This window comes from Triticum dicoccoides, chromosome 7B, assembly GCF_002162155.2.
Source record: "Triticum dicoccoides isolate Atlit2015 ecotype Zavitan chromosome 7B, WEW_v2.0, whole genome shotgun sequence".
Lineage (NCBI taxonomy): Eukaryota > Viridiplantae > Streptophyta > Magnoliopsida > Poales > Poaceae > Triticum > Triticum dicoccoides.
In genome coordinates, this window is record NC_041393.1 from 406213300 (window position 1) to 406232163 (window position 18864).

Consider the following 18864-nt stretch of genomic DNA (forward strand, 5'->3'; position numbering starts at 1 on the left):
ATTTAGTCGATTGAAGTGTAGCTAAATCGGAGCAGAGTAGCAGCACAAGCGAGGGGGAGAGCAGCAGCAGCGCGAGCGAGCGAGCAAGATCCAGAGCAGCAGCAGCTGCGCGAGCGAGCGAGCGAGAGCCGGAGCAGCAGCAGTAGATCCGGCTGGTATGGACGCCGCCATCGAAGGGGCCTCGCACTGGGGGAGAGCCGCCGTGGAGATGTCGCCCGCAGCGCCAGCTTCAAGGTAGCCGCTCCATGGGGGTGCGAGATGGAGCACCGTCGGCGGGAGGTCGAGTTAAGGAGAAGGTGTGATGCGATGAGTGTACAACCTCTTTGGTGGCGCCAAGTAGGCCTTGGCTTCGTCCAGGAGTCGATGAGGATGTTACGGTTCCGGTGGAGCAATCGCGATAGACGAGGCGATCGTCCGAGCAGCTCCTTGGAGGTGGAGGACGGGGTGGCTGAACCGGCGGGATGACGAGATGGACAATGGATCCTCATCCGGGGAGGTTTGACAAGGGACGTCGAGCTGTTGCGATGGACGACATCGTCGGGGAAGAGGCTCCGGCTGGGCAGCGCTGAGGTGACGGACAGAGGAGGGTGGGGTTTCGCGGCTGGAGCGGAGAGGTTATGGCGGCCTGGGATTTCGAATGGCGAAAAGGAGGCGATGGGAGGGGGTGAACCATGAGTTAGGGACGCGCTTGTCCAAAATGTAGGATGTGTTACAAAAGTACCCCCACCGATTGGAACTAGCAGCCCTTTCGGCCCAGGGTTAGAAGGGGGATTTTGCGTGTCAGGATTTGGCAGCTAGAGAGAGTTTTCGCGTGCGTTGTAGTTTCGGGATAGCAAGGCGCGGGTTGTGAAGGCGCCAGTTTTGGGAGCACGATATCTGAATTTTCGGGATATAACAAGGCGCGGGTTGAATTTTAGGGACAAGCCTAACGTGTAATATTGTACTTGTACGTACCAAATCAATTCGCACTTCCCTCAACCAAAATAAAACGAAAAAAATAAAACTATTCACACCACACAAAGAGAGAGTCTTGCCCTGTTTTACTATACAAATGCTATGCAAAGCTACTCCCTCCTTCCATCTATATAGCGCCTAATGCGTTTTTTGATGCTAACTTTGACCAAATATTAGAGTAATAATATATGACATGCAACTTACACAAAGTACACCGTTAAATTCGTGTGTGGAAGGAGCTTTCAATATAATTTTCACATTGTGCATGTCATGTACTATTAATCTTGTCAATAGTCAAAGACGGTCTTAAAAAACGCATTATGCCCTATATAGATGGAAGGAGGAAGTATGAATCCATGTTATGTCCATTTAAATTTTTTCGCAGGCTGTATAATGCATGTAACCTACTCATACCAACATTTTAGTGCATTCCAAATGTCTATAGTACCGCTGCAATTCAAACTGAATTTGAATTCATTTCTCTATTTCAATAAGAATCTACAATCATGATTGTTGCCAACTTCAACTATCATTCATGTATTACCTTAATAACACACCACATTGATTCCAAATAATAGTACATTTGATGTACTAACTATATATTCATAATCTAAACCATGTTCCAAACATACACCGTGTTTATCACACAAAGTATAGTGCCCCGCCCCCTACATTATGACAAGTATTGTAACGCCCACGATGCGGCTATATCTCCCACGTGTCGAAGCACGACTTAGAGGCATAACCGCATTGTGGTTTTGTCGCAAGAAGGGTCATCTTCACACAATCCCATGTAATGAACAAGAAAGGGATAAATAGAGTTGGCTTACAATCGCCACTTCACACAATACTTAAGTCATACATCATTCAGAGTACACACATAGGTCCGACTACGGACAAATCCAAAAGAAAGAAGACAACACCAAATGCTAGATCCTCGATCGTCCCAACTGGGCTCCACTACTGATCATCCGGAAAAGAAACATAGTAATGACCAAGATCCTCATCGAACTCCCAACTGAGCTCGGTTGCATCACCTGCACTGGTACCATCGGCACTTACAACTATTTGGTAGTATCTGGTGAGTCACGAGGACTCAGCAATCTCAAAAACCCGCGAGATCGAGACTATTTAAGCTTAAGGGTAGGATAAGGTAATAAGGTGGAGTTGCAGTAAGCACTAAGCAAATATGGTGGCTAACATACGCAAATAAGAGCGAGAAGAGAAGCAACGCAACGGTCGTGAAGCTAGAAGTGATCAAGAAGTGATCCTGAAACTACTTACGTTCAACCATAACACAAACCGTGTTCACTTCCCGGACTCCACCGAGAAGAGACCATCACGGCTACACACGCGATTGATGCGTTTTAATTAAGTCAAGTGTCAAGTTCTCTACAACCGGATATTAACAAATTCCCATCTGCCAGATAACCGCGGGCACGGCTCTCGAAAGATTATACCCTGCAGGGGTGTCCCAACTTAACCCATCACAAGATCTCACGATCAGCGAAGGATATTCCTTCTCCCGGAAAGACCTGATCAGTCTCGGAATCCCGGTTACAAGACATTTCGACAATGGTAAAACAAGACCAGCAAGACCGCCCGATGTGCCGACAAATTCCGATAGGAGTCGCACGTATCTCGTTCTCAGGGCACATCGGATGGGCAAGACGTCGGGTTGGCATAGATCCTGGTTGCCCAGGGGGCGCCGGATATCGCCCGGTTCGGACCAACACTTCGAGAAGCACTGGCCCGAGGGGGGGTTAAAATAAAGATGACCCTCGGGTTTATAACTCCCAAGAGAAAATTAATAGGTTGTTAGGCAAATGTAAAACCAAGGTTGGGCCTTGCTAGAGGAGTTTTATTCAAAGCGAACTGTCAAGGGGTTCCCATAAACCCGACCGCGTAAGGAAGGCAAAATCAAGGAACATAACACCAGTATGACGGAAACTAAGGCGGCAAGAGTGGAACAAAACACCAGGCATAAGGCTGAGTCTTCCACCCTTTATCAGATATATAGATGCATTAATTAAGTAAGAGATATTGTGATATCCCAATATAATCATGTTTCAACAAGGAGCAATCTTCAACTTCACCTGCAACTAACAACGCTATAAGAAGGGCTGAGAAAAAGCAGCAACTTAGCCAAACAACGGTTTGCTAGGAAGAGTGAAAAGGTTAGATGCTAACTATGCCACGCTATCACAACTTGCTCCAAGCTAAACTATTTAGAAACGAAGGTTAAAATGCCATCTATCTATGAGTTAAAACTTGAACGACTCCAATATTCTTCCTAGAAAGAAGGACAACGAGTCCTATATTGATGCATTCCAGGACCTTTCCTTTCTAAGTTCCTGCCATGTTAATTGCAGAGTTATTGATTTTGGGACGGAGGGAGTATTATAAAGTTAAAGTTGTTGAAGCTTGTCAGAGTTGAGTAATTATAAATGTTACTTTGGATATGTTTAGTTCCATCTTACTATATAAAGAAAACATCAGCTATGGTATTAAAAACTAAACCCACCAACACGTAGCAGAGCTACATATATTATGAATGTTAATACAAAAACACTTTGAATGAGTACTCGGGTTTTCTTACATATATTTTCAAAAGGCTGCCTCAAGCAATATTACTAAATCAAACCAACCAAAGTATAGTTCTAATTCTAAGTGCAAAATATGAGTGCTCGGTTCTTCCATAAGGCACATCATCTGCAATTAAGTACATTTTGTAATTTCAAAATTATGAGAAAATATTTCATGTTGCAAGACTGGATGATCTCACTGGAGGGTCCTTGCCACTACAACACATGTTACCATACTAATGAACAAACACTTCCTCGTATACATTAGGGGTTTGCAAATGTTACAATCCACTATCTAAAACAGTCTGGACATGAATGTAACTTTTATTGGATGATTCAAAATGCGGTGTTGCATATACAGTAGCTAGTAGCTACTATACTTTAACTAAAGAACATGAATCTGAAAAGCACAAACATATCAGGAAGCATTGGTATAACGGAAAATTGATTTGCAGTCAGTTAAAGGATGACATAAAAGAAAATTTTGGCATCCAGTCCAAGATTGCATATACTTCTAAAGAACATGAATTAAAGCAGTTTATTCATATAGCATGGATCCTTTCGTCTGAAGTAAAGAAGCCCATGAAGTAAGGATCCGGATACCTCGGGGTGGAGTGGAAATGGCGGGGTCGACGGCATCAATTCCGTGCCCTGAACAGGGACTACCATCTCCATCGGGATCTGGGCGACCACTGTGAGCACCACAGATACCTATACAGCAAGATAGGTGGTGAGCTGGCCCGACAAAAATGTAACCACAAGAAAACAATTTACCACCTTGAGAATAAATTTAGGAAGAACCGAGAAGAATGAAAACCAGCAACAATGAGCATTGCAAGGAAAAACATACATGGATTGAACTCTCCCTCAAAATAATGCATGAAGTTAATAACATGTGCATCATTCAAGCTATCTATTTTCCAGATTGTTTAGGATATTCTGTTAGCAAAGAATTATGTGAATAATAGAGAAAAGGATATGCTATATCAATGAAGAGACTATATCAGGATGGAAAGGTAGAGACTATATCAGGATGGAAAGGTAGAGACTATATCGGGATGGAAATGTATCAAGGAATTAATCAAAAAAAGTTAAATGATCAAACCTCTGATATAACTCTTTTTCGCACTTTTTCGTTAGATATTATGATCCCAAAGTCTCCATCCACAGACTAATTCAGTATAATCTCTGTGTCAGCTACAATTATACACGGTCTAACCAGGATACAAACCTAGAGCAGCACAACAACACAAAATAAATATACTAAAAGACTAAATTAATGGGGATAACTAAGGCATTGAAAAACTAAAGCTGAACAATAATTATAATGTGTGTGTGTGTGTGTGAAAATTCCAGAAAAGCATATGGAAAAGTATAAAAGTCAGAAGATGTATTTTCTGTCTAGGAAGAAACATTTAATACACAGGAAATTATCAAATTTTAAATAAGTTAGGCCCATCTTAGTATAAGAAAGGGTGACACGAAAAGAAGGCAAAAGGTGTACCTGCGGTTTTCTCTAGTGCACGGGCCACTTGATTTAGAGATATCCTCTCTATAGTACTTGTTCACAGTCTGGCCTGGTAAGAAACCAGGGTGGAAAACTAAAGGTTTGTGGGCTATTTGTCGCCTGCCCGCCACCACCAAATCAGGGGAAGACCCCGCAGCCGCCGCAAATCGCTGGGCCACAGGGGGCGGTGAAGGGTGAAAGCTCCGACAGTGGCCATCGCACGATAAATAAAGGCAGAAAAAAAACTCAAATTAGCGGATCTTCATACCCACTGCTATAGATTCAAATAACACTATCAGAAAGCAAGGATGTAGCTTTACAGGACCAACCAGTAGCTAAGAAACCAGGGGCTAAACAATTATCTTGTCTAAGAGCTAGTACATACTATAGAATGAATATTGCAGCAAGAATTGCTAGCACAGTTGACCAGTCCAACCAAATTAATACCATACTACAATATTTGATAAAAACTAATGCACATGTATATGCATGATTACTAAAGATGGCAAGCTTTTGTTTAGTTTACGGGAAATAGTTCGCTAAAGGTCATTCATACTGCCCATTCATATTTTAAGTTTAGAATATGTCGGACCTACATAACATACAAGAAGCGGATCATGACTAACTTTATATGTATATATGAATACTCTACAGTTATTGTAAGAATAAGATTATGCAAATTGCTCGAGCTAAATGATCCAAATAGGTGAAGTATGAGTGGCACAATGGATCAAATCACCAGTACATAATATCTTTATAGATGTTGCTTTCTGAACAGATTGTGACTAATGGGTCTAACTGTCATAACCAATGGGATGTGGTCCTGCACGGTAGCATATGATTTTTAGCCCATGGTTAGGAAAAAACATCGTTAACCATGAGAAAAGGAGATGGGCATGTTACCCCGTGTCAAAGTCCTGTCGGACTGAACCTTTCGCTTCTTAGCATAGTGGTGTTTCTCTTGATATTTGATAACAGAAAAGTGGAAAACAAGCATCAGTAAAGATCGGATGGTACATGAACTTGCATTGTGTTGTGCTAAAGTGTCAAGGCAGCGGGGATGGTAAACTGATATACCTCTTTTGTTGCTGATGTGCAATGGTTTACGACTGCTTGTCGCTCTCACATCATGGTTAGCTCGAATGATTGTTCTTTCTGTAGAATGGCAACAACAACAATAACAACAACAACAACAACAACAACAACAACAACAACAACAATAACAAAGCCTTTAGTCCCAAACAAGTTGGGGTAGGTTAGAGGTGAAACCCATAAGATCTCGCAACCAACTCATGGCTCTGGCACATGGATAGCAAGCTTCCACGCACCCCTGTCCATAGCTAGCTCTTTGTCGATACTCCAATCCTTCAGGTCTCTCTTAACAGACTCCTCCCATGTCAAATTCGGTCGACCCCGCCCTCTCTTGACATTCTCCGCACGCTTTAGCCGTCCGCTATGCACTGGAGCTTCTGGAGGCCTGCGCTGAATATGCCCAAACCATCTCAGACGATGTTGGACAAGCTTCTCCTCAATTGGTGCTACCCCAACTCTATCTCGTATATCATCATTTCATACTCGATCCTTCCTCGTGTGGCCACACATCCATCTCAACATACGCATCTCTGCCACACCTAACTGTTGAACATGTCGCCTTTTAGTCGGCCAACACTCCGCGCCATACAACATTGCAAGTCAAACCGCCGTCCTGTAGAACTTGCCTTTTAGCTTTTGTGGCACTCTCTTGTCATAGAGAATGCCAGAAGCTTGGCGCCACTTCATCCATCCGGCTTTGATTCGATGGTTCACATCTTCATCAATACCCCCATCCTCCTGCAACATTGACCCCAAATACCGAAAGGTGTCCTTCCGAGGTACCACCTGGCCATCAAGGCTAACCTCCTCCTCCTCACACCTAGAAGTACTGAAACCGCACATCATGTACTCGGTTTTAGTTCTACTAAGCCTAAACCCTTTCGATTCCAAGGTTTGTCTCCATAACTCTAACTTCCTATTTACCCCCGTCCGACTATCGTCAACTAGCACCACATCATCCGCAAAGAGCATACACCATGGGATATCTCCTTGTATATCCCTTGTGACCTCATCCATCACCAATGCAAAAAGATAAGGGCTCAAAGTTGACCCCTGATGCGCTCCTATCTTAATCGGGAAGTCATCGGTGTCGACATCACTTGTTCGAACACTTGTCACAACATTATTGTACATGTCCTTGATGAGGGTAATGTACTTTGCTGGAACTTTGTGTTTCTCCAAGGCCCACCACATGACATTCCGCGGTATCTTATCATAGGCCTTCTCCAAGTCAATGAACATCATATGCAAGTCCTTCTTTTGCTCCCTATATCTTTCCATAAGTTGTCGTACCAAGAAAATGGCTTCCATGGTCGACCTCCCAGGCATGAAACCAAACTGATTTTTGGTCACGCTTGTCATTCTTCTTAAGCGGTGCTCAATGACTCTCTCCCATAGCTTCATTGTATGGCTCATCAGCTTAATTCCACGGTAATTAGTACAACTCTGAACATCCCCCTTTTTCTTGAAGATTGGTACTAATACACTCCATCTCCATTTTTCTGGCATCTTGTTTGCCCGAAAAATGAGGTTGAAAAGCTTGATTAGCCATACTATCGCTATGTCCCCGAGCCCTTTCCACACCTCAATGGGGATACACTCAGGGCCCATCACCTTGCCTCCTTTCTGTAGAATGGCAGCTTCCTAAAAAGTTAAATGCAAGACAGTTAGATGGGCATTACAACTCTCATCATTGTTACAAGAGCATGCAGAATGGTTTAAATAACTGCATGTTTACATCTACGGTGCAGGATCAACGCTTTTAGCACAGAGAATAATTACATCTGACATAGAATGTGCACTTAGTGGGCCGGCAGGTGACATGATCGCACTGCAGGAGAGTACAATGTAATTTTACCTTCACTGTCGGTGACACATATCGGATTGTCGTCCGTTGACCCTCTCATGATGTGGTTGCTTCCAGTGCTCTAGGAGAAACAAAGTTGCATTAATAGTGATTTGGCAAAATGTATGTTGACCGGGAACAGCAAAGTTTACATCATATAAAAGATGATGTTGAACCCATATGGTGTGAGAACCTGAATTCTGTACATCAAGCAGTAATATTATTATTACCACTCTTTTCACAAACAAATAGTAGCAAGCATAGCAGTAATAGGCACGTTCATACATCCGATCAATAACAACATCATGCCCAGGCGTATCACTACTCTTGTGCCAATGGCATACCAGCAGGAAAGTGTCAGTACATGGTTTATTAGCATGATATGAAAACATAAAGCCATAAATAGTCAAGAAGAGGGGGTGGGGCGGGGATTGTGAAGCGAGTTTGCTCGGGGACTGGAGTTTGGATGTCGCAAGGATGAAGAAAACCTCTACTGTCGACCAAATGGGAGCGGCCGGTGTTCTCAATGCCCATGTACTTTGCCTAACTTCCATGGCGTAGATGTAGAAGCGTAACAGATCTTGAAAGAGACTAAGAGAGGAGACACAGATGGGAGAGGATATCTTACCTATCTCGGTCGAAGATCAGCACGGACGAGCGGTTGCCAGTCTTGTCCCTCGATCGACCTGACTGATCCAGGCGCACCATGGCCGAGAGCGTCAATTCAAGCCGCCGCGCCATGGAAACTGGAAACGGGAACCGTAAAATGTGGTGACAGAGCTGAATGATACAATAAATGCATATGCATATATGAAACAAAAATAGATGCTCGATTAGCGCATATTCAGAACATGGAACGGGGAAGAGCATCATGATGCTTCCCATTCATTGATATAACACAAATAAACAAAAAGATAGATGTCAGTCAGTGGTGATCTTGCCCGGACTGCATGATACACTACCTCATTATTATGGTGCTAAGCTGATTTCCATGCAATGTTCTCAGTTCTTATAATCCTCTAATCTTCAAGTTAAAAAATCATGCATACATAGTACCCATGTGAGCAACTGTCTAGCAAGATTTAATATAATAACTTGCCACCATTGAGAGTGTGTGACTCTGTTCTGGTTTCTACAACTCTGTTCACCCAGTAGTCTGATGCTAAGTTGATTTTTATGACTCCGTTCACCTAGAATTAGGGGAGAAATGGCATGTCAGATCAGAAGATACTAATACAAATATAATAGTATAACTGGATCTGGAAGAGAGAAAGATACCTCTGGGAGCGGTGCAGTACGTGCAAGATGTCGTGGTCAGATTCATTGAAGAAGAAAACAGATTGAAGACCTAGGAAAGGATAGAATAGTCAGGCAAAAGAGAAAGGGGAGATCAACGACGACCAAATAAGCGGCGCAGGGAGAAAGTCAAGAGAAGAAGAGCTCACCGAAGAAGAAGGTATAGTGTTTGGTCCCTGCAGCAGGCTAAAAGAAAAGGACCGGGTAGAAATGCCTTCGTTGGCGAGAAGGCTGCCGGCCCAAAGAAGAATGGACCTCCATGTGTTATCTTGATTATTTAATGAACCGCACAAATTGATAACTGACTGTAAATTGATCATCGCCAATTCCTAAAAATATCAGGAAATGCACAAAAATCAAAATAGTCATATAGCACTTAGTGAAAGTATTTCCAGCCGCAAACGAAAGCCTTGCAAATCCCTATAAATTCATTTTGCCAGTAACGATAGTTTCCTAATTTGATTTGTAGGGTTTATTTAATTTCCAGAATGTATATTCTTTTATTTGATATCGTTTCAACCAACCCATATAAAGTTCATACATTAGCATCACATGATATGGACATAAATGATTAAAAATATGAACTATACTTTGTTTTCTTCTGAAGCTCTATATTTGTTCATACATCAGCATTAGTGCTAGCAAACATTAAGCAAACAAAGAACGACCTTAAATTTATTGAAACAACATTTTACTCATGAACCAGACTAAATGGTACGGCATATGATATATAGCTCCAATTAATGGATTTATAGTATGAAGACAAAATTTTATTATAATATGAATCTGATGCATGCCCATAAAGCTACACAATCTACATTTACATGTCAGCTTCTTGTGCAATCTGAGCAGAGACATAAAAACAAGTTGGGGGAGATAAATATGGATCAGCAAACCGACAACAACATATAATGTTGCTGCATGGAGTATAAATGACTACAGTTTTAGATGGTTAAAAAATAGAGCATACATAGATCCTTATAGTACGGGAACATCAAGGCAACTCTAATAACAATGTAGAAATTAACTTCAGTACTAAGTACTAACACGATGATTTTGTATGTAAGCAGTCAACCACAAATTTTGTGGTACTTGCCAAACTATGAAATCATATGAGCAGCTGCATCTTGATGCCATAAGGCGAAAAATAAAATAATTCTGAAGCCACGAAATATACACACACAATCAGGAGCCTGCAAGAGTAGGTTTCACCTTATTACATAAAAGCCACGAATTACTAATACAAATTGTGTGCAAATGCAAGATATTTAAATGCAGTATAGGGAATGAATTGCTTCATAAATGAGTAGTGCTAGGAACAGGAGACTGCAGAGATATACCGTTTTCTAGAGCTCATCAGTTTTGGACTGGAAAGAGTGACACGATCTGATAATAAGGATCTGAAGTTCTGAATCCACAAGTTGGCATAGCAGACTTCTCCGAGCACTGAATTCGGCAAGTGTTCAGGTAAAAGGAAATCCACTCGCGATGTCTATTTCTGTAAGAACAAAACCTGCATCGTTCTAAAATGACTGGTATACAGAGGGTAACCAAACAAAACATGCACAGATAGGACAAAGAAACGACCTGAAAACAGTACATGTACATATGAATTGAATTACACTTGGCATCCTAGAGCTAACGTGTGAAAACAATGAAAAGACCTGAAAGCGGGAATGCAGCAAATGCAAAAGCATATAAGAATGAAGGGCTAATTAGTGATGTAAAATCCTAGTTTTTTGGCAAAAAAGCTCAATTATTTCTAGTCTCCTAACTCTGGAGCTACACATTTGCAGTTGTTTCAATTTGTCTGCAATAGTCTAGCAAAGTACTGCATACAAGGCCAGAGGACTAAAATATCAAAAGCCTGCTGCACATTTCATTTGTCAAGGACAGTGCACAAGCAATAAAACAAGAAACTATCCGGCACAAGTGGGCTAACTAATGAGTACACTACTACACATTGTCAGGTAGAACTGCCATCAGTGTTGCTGCTGCACTAAACAACAATACAGAATCACCCACCATTGCAGTATGTGTTTAACAAATATAGCAAGCCGGAAGAGTGTCGAACCTCATACAATACTCAGTTTAAAAATTGAACAGGACAAGGAAGATTAAGTGAAAATGATAAAAAAAAAAAGGAATAGACCTGTACACTTTGATATTGATAGTGTGGATATCACAACAGGACAACATCACATTATTTGCTTCTAACCGAAGTACAACAAGCAAAGCAAATACAAAGGTTGGATCTGACTATTATAAAAACAAATTTATACACAACTGAGCTAGCATATATAACTTTGCTCGGTGTATCCAGATTAAAAATCGATTAACTGAATATATTGGTCTGGGGTACTAAGGCTACATATTTCCTAACCAACAAGCCTGCCCACATGTGGTCACCCGTAACATTTATTTACACAGGGTCCTTGCTTCAATAATGTCAATCTACAACCACAAGCATTCACAATACTGAAAGGGGAATAAAATGTGCCCCCCATCAGGAGCTAGATATGCAAAAATGCACATAATAATTAGCATTAATCCAAGCAGAGAACATCACAAAGAGAACAGAGCCATAGAAAAGAAGCATGCAAAGTAAAATACCAGGATGACTCCAGAGATGGAGCGCCGATGGCAGCAGAGATCTGGGCATAATCTGGATCAGGAAGACAACAACAGAAAGATGAGTGAGCAGGCTGAGGTGTACCAAAACAAAGTTAGGGATAAAAACATGAAAAAGAGAATAAAAAAGGGCGCGCTCACTCACATCTAATACACAATGAATATTCAAGTAGCAAGGTAGTCATAGTAACCCCATTACTTATAATAAAAAACAGAGCAAAAAAAAAACCTTGCATCCATCATGCACCTTGAATTCTGAAAGTAGTAATGATGCTAACCATGATACCTAAGAATAAAGCAATCATAGTATTGCCGAGAGGAGAGCATTTAGCATGGGCAAGCATGAGCACATATAACACACTGGTTCACCTGCCAGTACTTTTTATTATCTTGTAGAATGGATGGAACAAGCAAAGAAAGGCCACCAAAATACACATATGCATACATCACTGCCATGGGGGATACTCATCCACCACCACCCAGAAAAATTCCTTACTTACAGCAGCTTGGTGGTGACGTGTGACGAACGACCCCGCCTCTGCCATCCTCCAAGTCAGAGGCGATGAACAACCAGCTCGCTGGCGAACCGTCGTCGACACCGGCACATGGTCTTCCCCGTCTCCCTCTCCCTCCCCCTGTTGTTGCGTCTTCGTTCTTCAGCAGGCCCGAGCTGCTGCCAGGCCAATCACATCTGAACAATAGTAACCGAAACTGAAAATGGCACCAACGAATCTGAGACGCAACAGAAATGACCCCAAAGCATGCCTTAATTACCTTTAATTTTGGGATCCAGCAGCTCTGCAGGGTTGCACCTCTGACCCTCGGGATCCAGTTCTCGAGCGGATGAACACACACACAGAGAGTAAATGGGAGGAGGCTCGTCCCCGCTCCTCCCCTCTGCTGCTACAAAAGAAGAAAGAGATTAGAAAGAGATAGAGAGGATGAGGGGGAGGAGGAGGAAGGAGGGGCAGGGGATGAACTGACCAGAGGCAGAGAGGAGGGGCAGCCCCATGGCCACCGGTGACGAACACCCGAAACCCTAACCACGGGGCAGGGTCACGGGTGAGCGGCGGCCGTGAGCGGCGAATCCGGCAGGAGGAGAGGACGCAGCGGAGAGAGGCAAGCTCGGCGTTGTGCTGCGCGGTGGCGGAGATGTCGGGGCTCGCCGGAAACAGGTGGCGTACGTGGAGCAGACGCGTGAGAGAGAGGGAGGGCTGGGGGGCTCTGTTGCGGCGCATCTGGCCGCTACCGGAGCAGTGGATGGATGCCGACGGCGTGGTTCGAGGTGGCGGGGGGCGGCGGCAGCGACGGCGACGATATGGGCGGGAGGAGAGGAGGCGCGCGGGAGGGAAGGGGAGGGAAGGGGAACGAGAGAGAGGGAGGGAGAGGTGGCACGTGGGAGGAGAGAGGACGAGGCGGCTAGGGTTCACCATGGGCGTTTATACGCATATGGGTGAAATGACAAGAATGCCCTCGGCGGGGCAGGCTATTTACGCGCGGTGGCACGACCGGGGCGCAAACAGTTCATTGCAACGGTCTTAGTTTTGATTCGACGGCGGAGATCGATCGGGAGCGAGATCTGACAGCCGAAATCACATGAGGAAACAGATCCGACGGCCAAGAGTCAATAAACTCTGAGAGAGCTTGATAGGTGCTTCGTTTCTTCTTCGGATTTTCCCCGAAAAAAGAATCATTTTTAAGCCGGTTGCTTTGAGATCTCAAACTATTTATTTTTTGAAGATCCAGTGCTGCTGGCATTTCCTAAACTAAGCAGAAAGCAATGCGAAAACAAATACATGGTGAAGATCTCATACCACTGAAATTGTTAATATTTGCTACAAAGTAAAATGGGAGGGGAATTGCTTCGTCTTTGGATGTTAATTTACATTTTACATTGAGGAGAAATTAGCAGCTAAGAGTTCTTCCGATAAAATTGTAAAAAAAAGGGATCTTATTGGCAGCCGTAGAAGCCAATTAGACTGGCTAGACTGCTACTGGAGTACTTGATTCAACTTGGGCATTCAGCGATGCTCGGATGGCAGCTGACGATTGCCATTCGTTGGATTACTATGCTCGATCAATTTCTCAAGGTTTGTACATTATTCTACTTTGTTTGATGTGCATTCATTTTGCCTCGTATGTAGTCCATATTGGAATCATAGTGGGAAGTAACTTATACTAGTGTCATGCATATGACACTAGTCTAAGTTACTACCTTCATAGTGCAAAGTAACATAGTAGTAGTGTCATAGAGGACTTAATTAATTAGCTTGTAGACTCATCTTATCTCGGAAAGCGTTATGTTACAGTAACATACTTCCTCCGTCCGAAAATACTTGTCATTAAAATGAATAAAAATGAATGCATCTACAACTAAAATACATCTAGATACATCTATTTCAATGACAAGTATTTCCGGACGGAAGGAGTATTATGTTACCACCTCTCATTAACTACATGCCACATAAGCAAAAAATTCTCGGAGTGCACTATGTTACTTGCTAAGTTACTCCCACTATGACTAGCCTTAGGGACGGAGGTGTTGGCTCTTCTGCCAACACCTCCATGGTCAAATCCTGTCTCCTACGGCTGAAGTTGAATTTTCTTTTTTTTTGCGTGTATTTCGAAATGTGAAGCCAGTCTCCACATCTTTCCGGTGAAACTGAAAACGTCACAACAAAACCCCTGCATCTCCTTATGGAAAAAAAATATCTGTGACATGCGTAGAATTATTTTTTTCATAAACTCTTGACACATACCTCCCATGATGTAAGACGTTTCTTAACACAACTGTAGTGTCAAAAAAAATCTTATATAATGGGACTGAGGAAGTACTAATACATATGGCGTGCACATTATTAGAACATACGTCCTCCGTCCCAAAATAAATGTCAAATTTATACTAGGCACAACGCAATAACAAATGAGTGAAAATTAAACATAGGAAGTCGTCATTATGACATTATTTTAACATTTTACATCCAAAATACAACAGGATCTGCAAACAAGAACGTCGGAGTGGTTGCTTCGGGCACTTTGTAGTATTGCACTCGACAGCTGCCGCCAGTGGTCGGGTCTCCATTCATGTCATGGCTGAGAGAGAATGTGGTCAAACGATAAAGACAGCGGCCAGGTCGGGGCATGACTCCCTCTTCCTTGAGCTCCTGGTCAGCACTGTCGCCCTCAATGGAGACGCACTCTATCAGGCAGAATTTGCTCCGGCGCCCCATGTAGACGAGGGTGGCGCTTACATGCCTCTCGGCTGGGTCCTCACTGAGCAGTTTCATCTTGCCGAGCTTCGACTTAGGGGTGTGGCCAGTGTCGGAGCTGGGCATGTAGCAGAAGTAGAGTTGTCCGAAGGTGTCTGGATCTTTGGAGAGCCCGACAAAGGCGCCCAGGAGAGGGTCAAAGTGGCCGCGGCCGTGGAAGGGCAGCGCCCATTTGCCTACTTGTTTCCATGAAAGCTTTACCGTGTCAAAGGCAAACGTGTCCGCAATAGCTTTCTTCGTGGTGCTCACCAGGAAGGACTGGCTGTAGGGGTTCAATGCGTAGGAGGTGACGTTGCGAACCTTGAACGGCTGCTTCGTGAGAACTTCCCACGACCACCTCACTCTGCCAGATCGATCCGGCGGCACGGGGCTGAGCAGATCCAAGGAGAGTATCTCGAAGGAGTGTTTGCTTAGAGTGAATAGCTTATTGTCGACGGCGAGATAGATGGGATTAATCGGATTTTTCCACCGAGGGCAAAGGGTAATCGTATTTTCCAACCGAGGGCCAAACGTGATAGCCCGCGAGCGGACGTCCAAGGTGAGGATACAGCTCCCGGATAACAAGCTGTTGCAAGAGGTAGACCTGGGATGCATCGACAAGATGTTGGTGCCAAAGGCTGACGCGAAGTACTCCGGCGACCCATGCGGCGCCTGTAATCGGAAGAAAGGCCGAGGCAAGCGCCTCACAGCGGATTGGCGACGAGAGCCAGGCAATGAGTCTACCTTGCGGATGCTATACCCGAGCGACCAGTCATCAAAGACAAGGTAAAGGTGATGCCGCCGACGCTTTCGCTCACGGCCGCCGACGCGCTGACCGGACCGCCGCTTTGAAATCCTAGTTCCTCGCCTCGCAAGATACTTAGAAAACAAAAAACCCATCTCCTTCCACCTTGCTCTAATTCCTTAGAAAAGTGTTGCAGTTGCCCTTGATACCTGTAATTCGAATTCAAATCGGAATCCAATGTCAAATGGAAATCAATTAGGACCCATCCTGAAATCTGAATCGAGGACAACAAAAGGAAACATAAAAAGATGAAACAACAGGTACGCACCTACAAGTCGAAGATGGTGCGGCGGCGACTGAAATCAGGGTAGGCTTAGCAGTTGATTGTGTTGGGAGAATGGGGCGGGGACGGCGGCGCCGGCGATACAGGCTGGGGGCGAAGGGTTATAAAGGAAACCCTAAACAAACCCTAGGAAGCTGCCGGTGGCCGGTGTGGACCTCGTGGGCTGTAATAGCAAGGAAAATTGTCCGGGAACTCATGGATAGCCACGCGCGTGCTTTGGGCCGGCCGATTGCGGGGCGGGACGGTGCTGTTTTATTTTCTTTCTTGAGTTTTTTGTTATTTGTTTTTCTTTTTGTTTATTTAATTCATTTAAACTATACTCCCTCTATACCATAATGTAAGACTATAAAAATATAAAAAAATCATGTTCCAAACTCTAAAAATTTGTTGAATTCAAAAATTGTTCTTGAATTACCAAAAATGTTCTAAATTTGAATACTTGTTTGCACATTTCTAAAACATTTCTCCAATTCAAAAAATGTTGGCACTTTTGAAAAATGATTGACATTTCACAAATGGTTCATGCCTTTGCAAAAAATGGACATGATTTCAAGAAATGCTCATGAATTTGTTAAAAAATATTCGCAAATTCAAGAAGTGTCACAATTTAAAAAAAGTTAATTAATTTATAAAAGATATTCAATATTGCAAAAAATGTCCATTGATTCGTAAAAAAGGTATTCAGAATTTTAAATAATGTTTATAATTTCAAAAGAAGTCACAATTTTAAAAATATTAACAAATTCAAAAAATGTTCATTATTTCAAAAAAATATTCATGATTTCTAAAAATATTCTCAAATTTGAAGCATTTTTAAAATTGAAAAGGCAAATGAAAAAAAGGGGAAAATAAAGAAAAATAAAAATATCTATATATCTATATCTATACCTATATAATAATAATAATAATCCTCTATTCCTAATAATAAAGTCATTAGTGCTTATGCCCGTCCGTTGCTAATTTTGCAGAAAAGTCCATATGGTTTCGGATATTCAACATGCAACCTTTTTAAGTGGCCAATGTGAGAAAATGTATTGTTGTTACAAAAGGACACTGCATTTTTCAGTATTCAACCCACGATTTTTATAGGTAGCTAATTTGAGACAATGATTCGGTTTTTTGCAGGGGCGGCCATGCTAGGGAGGCGGCGCTGCGCTCGAAAGGGCTGGGACGTGGCCCATTACGCAGACGAGACCGATGGCGTCCTTGCGGTGGTGCAGTCGACGAGGACCTGCCGGATCTCGTCAGATCCGGTGGGAAATGGCACACAGGCGGCAGATCTGGAAGGAAGGCGGTCGAAGCTTGGGGCATGATGGTTGGTGGGCGCGGCATGGCGTTAGGTACCTGTGGGAGAAGAGATAGATGAGCGGTAGAGAAAAGGGAGGTCGGCGGTGGTCCTATTGGTACTGTTGCTCGTCGGTGGCTCGCTGGCCATCTGCGCGAGGTGGGGCTCGAGTGCGGGGAGGCATCAGGGATCAAGGAAGCTCTCCTCCCTCGCGTCTGGAGGCACACCAACACGTGGAATATCTGGAGGATGTGTCAGACACAATCGAACATGCCCAGACGCCACCTTTCCGGCTCACACATGAGGTGTGATGTAGATCCCCGACCTCTATGGCATACACAAACCCCATGGCCAGCTCAAGCGACAGCACCATGTAGCAACTGAGGTGGCCCGAGTTGCCACCACGTGTCCACCGATGGACACTGGCGCCCTCTCTGTCGCCAAGCTCTGTTCAAACCAAAGGACAAGCATAGGTAAGTACAATTAAGAGTGAATTGCAGAAAGCCAAGCTCGATGACGATATCAACCTAGGGTTACTTTTAACCTAGATTCATCAGAATCAACGATGATATCAACTTAGGGTCACTTTTGCCCTTCATTCAATGTCGACGACGACGATATCAACCTAGGGCCACTTTTGCTCTGCATGCATCGTCGACGACAATGATAATATCAATCTAGGGTCACTTTGATCCTAGATTCATCGTCATCGACGGTGGTATCAATCTAGGGTCACTTTTACCCTAGATCCATCATCGTCAACGATGATATCAACATAGCTTCACTTTTACCTTTCATTCATTGTTGTTGAAGATGATGTCAACCTAGGGTCACTTTTACCCTAGATTTATCGTTGTTGACGATGATATCAACCTAGGGTCACTTTACCCTTCATTCATCATTGTCGAAGACTATATCAACCTAGGGTCACTTTTACCCTAGATTCATCGTCGTCGACGATGATATCAACCAAGGGTCTCTTCTACCCTAGATTCATCATCATGGACACCGATATCAAACTAGGGTCACTTTTACCGTTCATTCATCATCGTCGTCGACGATATCAACCAAGGGTCACTTTTACCCTATATTCATCTTCGTTGTCGACGATATCAACCTAGGCTCACTTTTACCCTTCATTCATCTCATCGGTGATGATGTCAACATAGGGCCACTTTTACCCTTCATTCATCATAATAGCAAGATCATGCAGTTAACACTCATCAAACCAACAAGATAATATAGTGATGAATGAACAAAACAGCAATATCATGTAGTCAACAGTCATGAAGATAAGCAAGATAATATCATGATGAATGAACAAAACAACAA

At 43.3% G+C, this 18864-nt stretch overlaps 1 protein-coding gene and 2 long non-coding RNA genes across 14 annotated transcripts in view; all 3 read right to left on the bottom strand.

The window, feature by feature from the left end:
- Positions 1-6308, bottom strand: part of LOC119336127 — a 7117-nt gene extending 809 nt beyond the window's left edge. The window contains exons 1-4 of one of the 3 annotated variants that reach the window (XR_005162219.1): positions 6124-6308; positions 5044-6006; positions 4645-4770; positions 3076-4250 (exon numbers count right to left, since the gene is read on the bottom strand). This is a non-coding gene — a long non-coding RNA (uncharacterized LOC119336127). Of the gene's footprint in view, positions 1-3075; positions 4251-4644; positions 4771-5043; positions 6007-6123 lie in introns of those variants that run through there. The other 2 variants (XR_005162220.1, XR_005162218.1) reach the window with 2 other exon arrangements.
- A 1305-nt stretch (positions 6309-7613) lies between these two features.
- On the bottom strand, positions 7614-13282 carry LOC119338535. 10 transcript variants are annotated; one of them, XR_005164065.1, is made up of 11 exons: positions 12896-13282; positions 12686-12811; positions 12412-12602; positions 10621-11945; positions 10328-10473; positions 9430-9609; positions 9263-9332; positions 8947-9174; positions 8613-8730; positions 7997-8066; positions 7614-7782 (listed from the first exon to the last, which is right to left on the bottom strand). It is a non-coding gene; the product is annotated as an uncharacterized LOC119338535 (long non-coding RNA). The 10 variants fall into 10 exon arrangements; XR_005164064.1 differs by lacking the exon at positions 10328-10473 and having other exon boundaries at positions 7617-7782; positions 10621-10778; positions 11894-11945; XR_005164066.1 differs by lacking the exon at positions 10328-10473 and having other exon boundaries at positions 7617-7782; positions 10621-10793; positions 11894-11945.
- Positions 13283-14676: 1394 nt separating this feature from the next.
- Positions 14677-16384, bottom strand: LOC119338213. The gene is made up of 2 exons (XM_037610516.1): positions 16233-16384; positions 14677-16113 (listed from the first exon to the last, which is right to left on the bottom strand). The coding sequence occupies exon 2, from the start codon at positions 16057-16059 to the stop codon at positions 14887-14889; it is 1173 nt and encodes a 390-aa protein (XP_037466413.1). The 5' UTR covers positions 16060-16113; positions 16233-16384; the 3' UTR covers positions 14677-14886.
- Between the last annotated feature and the right edge of the window lie 2480 nt (positions 16385-18864).